Source organism: Acanthopagrus latus, chromosome 12 (genome assembly GCF_904848185.1).
Source record: "Acanthopagrus latus isolate v.2019 chromosome 12, fAcaLat1.1, whole genome shotgun sequence".
Classification (NCBI taxonomy): Eukaryota; Metazoa; Chordata; class Actinopteri; order Spariformes; family Sparidae; genus Acanthopagrus; species Acanthopagrus latus.
Window position 1 is genome coordinate 23,867,430 of NC_051050.1, and position 10,780 is coordinate 23,878,209.

The 10,780-nt window shown below is 41.5% G+C and overlaps 1 protein-coding gene across 3 annotated transcripts; it reads right to left on the reverse strand.

Annotated features, from left to right (window-relative positions):
- Positions 1-330: 330 nt before the first annotated feature.
- Positions 331-10,219, reverse strand: marveld2a (MARVEL domain containing 2a). Of its 3 annotated transcripts, none has more exons than XM_037117368.1 (9): positions 10,081-10,219; positions 7,851-7,947; positions 5,707-6,678; positions 4,974-5,194; positions 4,249-4,290; positions 4,005-4,168; positions 3,134-3,305; positions 2,559-2,609; positions 331-2,314 (listed from the first exon to the last, which is right to left on the reverse strand). In XM_037117368.1, the coding sequence occupies exons 3-9, from the start codon at positions 6,659-6,661 to the stop codon at positions 2,195-2,197; spliced, it is 1,725 nt and encodes a 574-aa protein (XP_036973263.1). In that variant the 5' UTR covers positions 6,662-6,678; positions 7,851-7,947; positions 10,081-10,219; the 3' UTR covers positions 331-2,194. The 3 variants fall into 3 exon arrangements, with proteins under 3 accessions (XP_036973263.1, XP_036973262.1, XP_036973264.1); XM_037117367.1 differs by having other exon boundaries at positions 7,884-7,947; positions 10,081-10,218; XM_037117369.1 differs by lacking the exon at positions 10,081-10,219 and adding an exon at positions 9,607-10,054 and having other exon boundaries at positions 7,884-7,947.
- Between the last annotated feature and the right edge of the window lie 561 nt (positions 10,220-10,780).

Consider the following 10,780-nt stretch of genomic DNA (forward strand, 5'->3'; position numbering starts at 1 on the left):
AAAAATATACTCAGTTAAATGTTTTAATGTGACCAAACAATAACTTTGGTCCATAAATACATTTTAATTTTCAACTGACTCGTGTAGAAAAAAATTATCTCTTTTCTTTTTTGCCTTTGACAGCAAACGATGGAGATTAAAGGAAAAGTATAAAGTTTTAAGTAACATTCAAGTAAACATTTCTTGTTACTTCCTATTTTTTTACTGGCTTGGTAACTTTTTACAAGATTCTGTAAGTTTTAGAGATTTATACATCGACAAAAACGTGTAAATAACATTATTTTCTTGCTCAGTCCGTTCAGTTCGATCTATAAAAAGACAACAAATAAATACATTTAGTTCCCAAACATAGTTTATTATTAAATGACCATGAAAAAGAAGAAAATCTTCACATTTAAAAGTAGAAAAATTAATGTTTTATAACATTTTTGCATCCAGAGTGACGTGAAAACAAAAATGTCACTTCCTTTTCCATCAACCAGACGAGCGACCGCTGGTTTTGTTTTCCTCTCTTAACTTCATTCTGCTGATTTAAACAAAGCACGCTTCCTTTTACCAGTAAAAGAAACTTTTAGCGCTGCAGGCTGAATAAAGCAAAGAAAAACCAGAAGTGTACTGAGGACAGAAAAAGCACCAATCCATCACTTAAATTATGAAAGCATACGGACGTTTACAGCAACATATTTACAGTTTTACTTGATAACACAAGAGGAATGTAAAACCTGATGATCCAACCAGGAGGTCAACAGAGATATTCAGGCACTTTGGATGTTTAAGTGAAGATAAAAGTACAAAATGTTTAATCTGTGAAATGCTAGAACAGTGTTACAACATATACATAACGTACATACAACATTTAAAAACTACAGCATGTGCATATTTCCAGATTGAGGCAAATATAAAAAAGTGTGCAATTAAACAAACAAACAAAAAAAAATCATCACAGCAGGTCGAGAGACCAGCGACAGGAGATTCATCCGATAAGTGTTTTTTTGTTTCAGACTGGAAGGATGTTACAGAAAGATAAACTCTGAAAATAAAAACTTTGATTTTTCTGCACGCAGTCTCGGTCGGACGCCAGTGTTGTTTGTGAAATTAAGTGTTAAAGCTTCGGCTACAATCAGAGTCACAGTATCACACACGTTACAGAGTTATTTGCATATTCAGACCGTTTTACAAAGGAAGAGTTTCATGTTTTAGGGAGGAAATCCCTCATTTAGTTTAAATATGAAGCTTGTAACCAGGAGACAAGAGACAGTTAGCTTAGCTTAGCATAACGACTGGAAACAAGGGAGAATATATGACGTGAATTATTCTTAAACAGGTCAAGACTTCTTTTACTTTTGGTTCTTAGAGTTTGTTTTAACGTCAGTACTTTTAAATGTAGATTATATTGACACACTGTCCACAAAACATTTCTGGAGCGACGAAACTTCACCTGACTTTTTAGATAATGACACATTTTTTTTGGTGAACTTCTTCTCTCACCACCCCAAAAGTTGGGGCACTGTGTAAAATGCAAATAAAACGAATGTAAATCATTTAGAAACAAACTGTTTAACAACAACAGTTCTATGTATGTGTATGTGTTCCTGAGGTCATGTAACTTCCTTTATACAATCACGTGTTTCACAAAACGGTGAACGTCGCTGCTTCCGACAAAGCTGCCAAATCTACTCCAGATCATGACACTGTCAGCTGTCACCGAGTCAGAGGTCTGTAAACATGTTCATTCTCAGGTTGAGTGTCAGATTATCTCTATTTCTAATTTCAAAAAGTGCCTATTAAAAAAAGTTAGTGTTCATTTTTCATGTCAGTAAGTGAATTCTGGAAGCACTCGGTGGCTGACTTTGGCTAGCTGTTTCCCCCCGCTTCCAGTCTTTGTGCTAAGCTAAGCTAACCGGCTCCTGAACGTAGTTTCAGGGCCATCTTAGTCATTTCCCTAAATATCCTTTCTTTAGTGTTTAAAACACAGTTTGCTTCTGTGTGTGGGCTTCAAAAAACGCAGACGCACAAATCTGCTGAGAGACGTTCGACCACAGCTGTACAGATATTAAAGACGCAGCAGGTTGCAGATCCGCTTCTGCTGCTGTGGTCTTCTTCACCCGTTAGTTTCACCACCATTTACTGCCTCGCTGTCAGGAACAGGTCTGTGTTTGTGGTCAAGTCTTTTTTTTTTCTCTCCAGAGTGAGTTTAGCTGTATCCGTCGTTCCACTCCATGACTTTATCGTACTCCTGGATCTTCTGCTTGATGTGCGACAGTTTGCTCTTCAGGTACTCGCAGCGCTCCTTCTTCTCCAGGAACGTCGGGTCCTGGTGCGATGGAGCAGAAACATCCGAGGTTTATTTTCACACAAAACAATCTTAATGTTTTACTTCGACTGTTCAGGAGCAGTTACATAGATGACTACTGTATTATTAAAGGGAACATGCTGTGTGGAGCTCAGCTGAATGTTTAAAATGAGAATATTGAACCTGGAAGAGAAAGCAAAACAATCTGCAGCTCCTCTAGTTTAATAAACACGAGCAGCAGTTTATGCAAAACAACAAGACTCACATTTTTCTTCCTCTGGTAGTCCTGAAGGATTCTGTTGATGCGATCAACCTCCTGCAAAAGAAGACAGAGATTAAAATACAGCAATCTAACGAATGTAATGACGCTGTTACATCAGCCGTCTGGACGGAGCAGTGAAGGAATTTGAGGGTGGAGGGGAAGTTCAGCGGGAAGCAGGAAGTGTAAACAGAGGAAGTCAGATGATGGGGGGGAAATGAGACACGATTTTAAAACAAAAACACTGCCTTCATCATTCCAGACAAGCCATCAGTCTCCAAAATGTTTCCCCGGCGTTCAGTGAGGGAATGAGACGCAGCGTCAGACTGACGGAGGAGATCCAGTGAGCTCTGACAGGGTGGAGGTGGTGCACGTTGTGTCTCTCTTCTGTTTCTTTAAAACATCATTTAATTTGAAACTTTTCATCTTTATGTCTGAGAAAAAAACTCTTCCTGGTTTCAGCTTGTTCCGAAACGGAAATAATACGATAACCAAAAAATATAATAAAAGGTCGAATATAATACGTAAACAAAGTATCATCATGACATCATGATTATGTCATCATGTGTGTAACCAATCACCATCTGGCTGGTGGGGTGCTGAGGCAGACTGCGCATCATGGCGTCCATCTCGTCGAACTTCTTGAGGGTGGCCTGCATCTCCGAGTGCAGCTCCTTGTACTCTGCGTACTGGTCGTTAAACACGGCCCGGTACTGGTCCCGCTCCTCGTCTGACCGGATCGTCGGGTACTTACTGCAGAGAGGGAGGACGTAGTCAACAACACGTCATCGTTCTTTAGTCTTAAACTCACTTTTCCCTTTAAGTGCAGTTCATTTAAAGGGTAACTCCACCAATTTCACACATTAAATTGCGTTTAAATATCTTGGTGAGCACGACTGCAGGGAAAAAAAGTAGTTTAAGCCTTTTGTAGCTGCATGTAAACTGGTAAATTGCCGTCAGTGATGTCACTCAGCGGCTGGGCTGCAGGTAACGTAGGCGGCAGGTTTTAAAATGGAGGCAGTTTATCAGATTACTTTATAGTACTTCTTTAACACATGCAAACAAACAGACGAGCCACAAGATTTTATGATGGGTTAGATGAGCAGATGAGGAAGCGGTCTTATAAGACGACATGTAAATGTTCATGCAAAGTGTTTGGTAACTATGGCAACACACGCATGCCGTCATCAACTACAGGTGGAGGAAGTTTCTGTGATATCAAACTGAATCTCTTTGAGGTTTCTGACTGTTGGTTGGACAAAATTATATATTTGAATATTTCACTGTCACAACTTTAAAAGCATCTAAACACCAAATGAAACAAAACAAACCATCAAGTATATCGTAGGGATTTGATAACCGATGATTTTTTTCTGCACACCTGAGTGCAAGAAACGCTACGATCTAGCGAGTGAAACGTATCTGTCAGGTATCTGTATCGTGCTTCCTTACGCGATGTAATCCGGCAGAATTACAGGTTTTGGGATGTGTCCCGATGGTATCGCTCCCTGCAGAACCTTTGGCGGGACGGCTTTGGGAGCAGCGTGGATCGGAACCACCGAGGATCCCTGGACCTGTTCTGAGAGTTTGACTGCAGGAGCCGAATCTGGAACCACCTGTAGACACAGAAGAAGCTGATGTGGGCACGACGCTGCAGACGTGTTATTTACATCTAACAGCATCGCAGGAAACTTACCACGGACTGTGAAGCTCGGAGCTCGGAGGGATGCATCTGCATCTGCAAGACATAAACACAATCCAGCTGACATGAAGCTGATGATGATGATTTAATATGAAGGGATAGTCCAACATTTTGCCTTTCTGTATTGAGACAGATGAGAAGACTGACAGCACTCTGACGTCTCTGCAGTCAACATGACTTAGGTTAGCTTAGCTTAGCATAAAAACTGCTGCTATTTTGGATGTACATGTACTTTTTACCCCACAGTTTCTAAAAGGAGAAACTGTGAAGGGTTGAATAACCAGCTAGGCATCATGGGAGATTTTGTCTTCATTGCAAAACAGCTACTGACGGACAAAGGTTAACAGAAGTAATGTTTAGTCACACGTCGCTCTCTGACAGGTGACCAAACTAAACACAACGCTGAAGAAGACTAAAGATTTTTCTGGGTTTGTTGGAAACATTTTGGAGCTAATCTCTCATCGTTTTCAGACACGATAATCCCATTATAACACGTTATAAACCAGACAGTGTGCACCTCCCGTCCTCCACACAGGTAGTGGCTCCACCCTCTCCACCTCAGCTGGAAGCCTGTGTGCAAATCACCTGGTTTGGTGTTGGATTACAGTCTGTGTGGGTGAACGTGTTTGTTCTCACAGTGAAAGATCATGTTGAAATAATCCTTTAAGCTGAAGAGGAATCATGGAGTGATTTTGAAACACATCTGGCTGAGATCTCACCTCTCGGATGTAGTTCTCCCGGTACCTGCGAGCAGCTTCATGTCTCCACAGCTTGAGACAAACCATGGCTCCGATCAGATAAACCACCATGGTGACGAACAGAAAGATGATGGCGGCAGTCTGGCCCGCCTCCGTTCTGCAGAACGCTCCGTTGATGCCGTTGTTGAAGACCGGGTAGGAGCAGAGGCCTCCGCGGGTCGTGTCTCGGACGTAAACGATGCCTGGTGCACAAAAAGGAAACGTGTTTAAATAGATATTAACATTTTTATCAAGAGTGAGCAGAATGAAAGTTCCTGGATTTAAAGGAAACATTTACAATATGTCAGATCATTTTTAATGTAACTTTGCAGGAATAACTGATTTTTGCTTTGTACACTATAATCATTCAGTTTTACATCTGCAACGATTAGTCGATTAGTCCGTCGGCTGATCCAGAGAAAAGTATTTGCCAACGACTGAAAATCGATCAATCGTGTCAGTCGTTTCTCAAGTAAACACATCAAATATTTGCTTCTTAAATGTGAGTATTTGCTGCTTTTCTTTGACAGTAAATGAAGGATTAAATGATTAATAATAAAAATAACACTGCAGCCCAGTTTGTTTGGTGCTGTTCTGTCACAAAGTTCCTCACAAATACCTTAAAGACATTTCTAACAGTCTGGAGGAATGAGATTAAAACCACCACAAGGTTTAAATTAAACGTGTGTTTGTCGTTCAGGTGTGTGTTTCCCACCTGCTGACAGGTAGAGCACCGCCAGCGCCAGGTTTATGGTGAACTCGGTCAGAGGCCACCAGCTGGAGTCCAGCAGGATGGTGCGGTAGTACATGGTCATCCCCAGCACCAACACTATCACCGTCACCAACCAGGCCAGTCCTGCCACCACCAACACGAACGGGGTCTTGGGGCCGGTGTAGTAGCTCCCGCCTGTGCCGCCACCGTAGAGACCTCCTGCGTACGCTCCTCCAGGCGCCGAGTATCCAAACATGTTGAACCACTCGTTGTCTTTGTGGATGTAGGCGCAGACGCAGGCGAACACGGCTGCTCCCAGCAGGAGCTCCACGCATCCCAGAATCCTCAGCAGCCCCGGCCAGGACTTCATGTAGGCGTAGCGCTGATGGTACTCCTCCACTCGCTCGCTGTAGGTCAGACCTGTGCGGTAGGTGCGCCCTGACACGGACTCATGGGCGTCTCGTAGCTCCAGAAGCTCTTTACGCGAGTTGTAGCTGCCGCCTGAGCCGCCATAAGGATCGCGGTACGATCCAGGGAGAGATGGAGACGCTGGAGGCGAGCAGCGGACCCCCTCGGTGGTGCTGTTGTTGTTGTTCTGAGAGGAGGCGGACATGGACCAGGGCTTGTTGCTGCTGCGGTTACTCCCTCTGAAGAAGTTCTTCCAGGAGTCCGGTATGAAGCGGTGGACAGGTTTTATGTCGAGGGCGGGGTCAGGGTCGGGGTCCGCGTTGTCCTCGCTGCCGCTGGGATCGAACTCGGGGCCCACGGGAGGCTGGTCCGGCAGAGGCGGAGGAGGGAGGGGGTCAGAGCTCTGAGCGAGGCGCGGCGCTCTCTGCTCCCTCAGCGGCGGAAGATCGTCAAAGTCTGCTCGGGGTAAAGAGCCCTGAGGGACCTGGTCATAGTGGGGTCCCTGCTGGACGCGCTCAGTGCGTCCGTAAAAGCCTCCTCCATAGGACATGAGGATGGTGATGGTCCCTGACGACACACACACACACACACACGGTTTCAATCAGCATCGTTTAAATTAGGTGGTTAATCCAATGGAAGGTGCTCAACACATAAATAAATCTTCAGCTATTCTGATGATTAACTGACAATTTTTCAAGCAGAAATGCCAAAAAAATGTGGGTTCAGTTGCTCAAATATGACAATTTGTTGATTTTCTGTGTTATAATAATAATAAAAATGTTTCATCTTTGGGTTTTGGACTGTTTGACAAAACAGGACAATTAAAGACCAACATGAGACTAATCTGTTGAGAATTTATTGTCTTTTAACCAACTAATCTATCGCTCGATTTACATTTCATCACCATCTCATATGATGACATTTCATATTTAACACCATCAATAATGATGATTTCCATCATCAATTCATCTGATTATAACTTTCCAGATTAACTGATAAAACGTTTGGTTGGTCTATAAGTTGTCAGAAAATGGAAAGGCTGCATAATATGGTCAAAAAATGTATCATGTTGAAATTATTTTGAACATGATTAAACTAAATTAAACTATTAAAACCCTGATGTTGGATATTTGTTGGGTTTTTAACCAAACAAACAATCAATCACAATTTTCTTGAGAGCTCGAGGTCTCGTCCTCAAACGTCCAGTTAAAATAATATAAAAAACAGAAAATCGAAGCAAAGTTTGCATTTTTGCTTGAAATCTGCCAAAAAAAATTGTTTTTCTAAAACACTAGAGAACATCGTGTCTGTGATCACTTCAGCTCTCATCATATCATCATTACTTCCGATCATTAAGAGAACTGAGTAGACAAACAAAGAGGAAATATGAAAAAAAGGAGAAGCCAGAAGATAATGACAAGTTCCACAGAAATTCAAACCAGACATTCGAGAAACTCCATTCATGCACGTCGGTACGGAATAATTCAAGCTTAACCCCTGAATACCTGAGGTCACCAGAGAAAAGCCCTCATGAGTGAAGATGTTGTCCCAGCGTCCTCCATGCAAACCGAGTCAAGAATGTGTTTCTGTGCTGCGACCAAATGAGCAGCGTAAATATTCCTGCTGTTGTTGTTTCAGACGGCACAGAAACACATTCTTGACAACACTTCAGCCCTTTACAGCCCATTTTTCTGTCATCTCGAGAGGGTTAGAAGAGAAAATGAACTGAGCTTGAATACCTCTTTCACACGCAGTCACTCAACTCGACTTACATTGGCTTGCAGGTCAGAATGCAAACCTGGTATGAACGCTGAGCGCAGCGAGCCGAGGAATCACCTGGAAACACAAACAACCGTGAGAAGGTGTCACACGCGAAAATAAAAAAGGACGTCAGCCAAATCACACTTTTACCACCGCTGAGAGTGACGTCTTCATGTTTCTGCCCAACCAACAGTTGGAATATATTCAATTTACAGTCACATAAAACTGAGAAAAGATAATCCTTACATGCTACGTTAGCACTTAAACAGCTGCAAGTAAAATCTATGGTGCTTTACTGGAGTATTTCTATTTTATGTAACTTAATACTTACATTAAAAACATTGTTGGCTAAAGTTACTCAACTTTACTCATATTATAGGTTTAATTACTGGTTACTTAGCATTACTTTCTTAGGAAAAAAGCAAAGATTAGAGAAAAATAATGCAAATTTGTGCATCAAATGTAAAAACTAGCTCCACATCGAGCAGAAAATACTGTCAGATATAATAACACATCAGTCACAGGAGACATTTTACTGCAGAACATGTACTTTTACTTTAATTACTACAACTTCTACTTGCAGTGGAGCCTTTTCACAGAGAAGCAAAGATAAGTCAACTCTTAACATAATAACACATCACCATGTTGAGTCAGACGGACTCCTGCCGTGTGGAAACTGTTTCATGATTATAATATATGGTCTAATATCTTCGAAAAAAAAGCAAAAATAACATCACTAATCAGTCACAGGAGAAATTTTACTGCAGAACATGTACTTTTACTTTTATTACTACAACTTTTACTTGCAGTGGAGTATTTTATGTAGTAAAGATGGAACTTATATCATTAAATCAACTCTTAACCTCCTTCATTTAAGTGGAAACTGGCTTATAAGCTTTGAAAAGTGCTTTATAAATACAATTGTTATACAGCTCTTAATATCTAAAGAAAAATATGATCTAATATCTTTCAAAACAAGAAGAAATAGAGAAAAATAATGTAAATTTGTGCATTAAATTAAAAACTAGCTCCACCTGGAGCAGCAGATACTGTCAGATATAATAACACATCAGTCACAGGAGACATTTTACTGCAGGACAAATACTTTTACTTTTATTGCTACTACTTCTACCTGCAGTGGAGTATTTTATATAGTAAAGATGGTACTAATATCACTTCTATCAGCTCTTGACAGACTGTATTTATGTGGTAATTGCTTTATAAACAGTTTACTACTACTTATATGACTATTAAAGAAAAATGTGATCAAATATCTTACAAAAAAAGCAAAGATTAGGGAAAAACAATTTGTGCATCAAATTTATAAACTAGCTCCGACTCGAGCAGAACATGTACTTTTACTTTAATTACTACAACTTCTACTTGCAGTGGAGTATTTTATGTAGTAAAGATGGAACTTATATCATTAAATCAACTCTTAACCTCCTTTCTTTAAGTGGAAACTGGCTTATAAGCTTTGAAAAGTTCTTTATAAATAGTTTACTACTATTTATATGAATATCTAAAGAAAAATATGATCTGATATCTATCAAAACAGGAAGAAATAGAGAAAAATACTATAAATTTGTGCATTAAATTAAAAACTAGCTCCACTAGCAGATCAGATATCAGTCACAGGAGACATTTTACTACTTTTACTACTTTAAGTGAATTCTGATGATACTTCTGTACTTTTTACTTGAGTAGTTCTTTGAATCCAGAGTATTTTCTAACCTGTCCTGAGCACAGAGGAGGAAAGATGGTGCTTCTAACAACTGTTGATGAAGTTCTGAACCACCATGTTGGGTCAAACTGTCAGAAACACGCCAGCTGTGTTGAACCGGACCAGCGGCCCGACACACCGAACCTGTGGACCGCTCAGCTGGCTCCGAGCCGCAGGTTCCGTTCGGCTGAAAGCCTTTAAATGTCTCCGTGTGAAGTCTTCAGTGAGCTGTGAGCAGTTTTACGGCTGGAACTCAGTTAAACTTCGGTCCGTGTTGTTGTTTTTAAGCTAGTTCCGTTACCCGCCGCGGCAGCAGCAGGTCAACACTCTCTCGAGGTGTGTTGTTGGCGAACATGTCGTGAAGTTACCCGACACAGAAGTTCCCTGTCCGGACAGTGATCGAGTCCCGATCGATATCTTGACTTCACACATCGATTAAGTCTCAGTCTGACGGCGGTAAATAGTGTGTAAGTTAGCTCACTTACCTTGTTCGCTTCCGTCCTGCTGCTCTTCTTCTTCTTCTTCTTCTTCTTCTTCTTCGTCTTTCTCTCGTTTCACGGACGTTCAACCACAGGTTTCCCCTCGGCGGCGCGAACACGTGACCTGCCCATCCCTGTGACGTCACGCATACAGAGAGGAGGGGGGAAATGCACCTGTGGAGAGCTGCACACCTGAGACACACACACACACACACACACACACACACACACACACACACACACTGCACACCTGAGACTGACACACACAGACACTGTACACACACACACACACACACTATGCACCTGAGACTGACACACACACACACACACACACACACACACACACACACACTCTTACATGTTAATCAGTTTAGCTTTAAAGGTATTTCCATGATGTGTTATTATTTTACATCCCATCAAACTGATTGATAACGAGCTCATTAGCGCCTCAACATACATTTTAACGAGTGCTGTGTTGTGACCTTCTGTCACGCTGGTTGAACTGAACACAGGGATTCAAACCACCTGAAGGCTGAAGGCTGCATGAGGTCACCTGCTGACTCAGAGTCTGTCTCACACCTGAATCGCCTCTGTGTTGCTCAGGTGGTGCAAACCTCAAATCAATACAGATCAAAACAGCTACAGAAATGACTGTAATTAAACCAGCCGGCAGCATATAAAGTTATTAAAATGTGCTCAAATTTAA

What these genes read in the sequence shown, in the direction of transcription:
- marveld2a (XM_037117368.1), bottom strand. Translation starts at nt 6,661, where the DNA reads ATGTCCTATGGAGGAGGCTTTTACGGACGCACTGAGCGCGTCCAGCAG. An exon ending in TCCGAGCTTCACAGTCCGTG is followed by an intron (nt 4,169 to 4,248) that starts GTAAGTTTCCTG and finishes CTGTGTCTACAG; the next exon opens with GTGGTTCCAGATTCGGCTCC. An exon ending in AGCACCCCACCAGCCAGATG is followed by an intron (nt 2,610 to 3,133) that starts GTGATTGGTTAC and finishes CTTCTTTTGCAG; the next exon opens with GAGGTTGATCGCATCAACAG.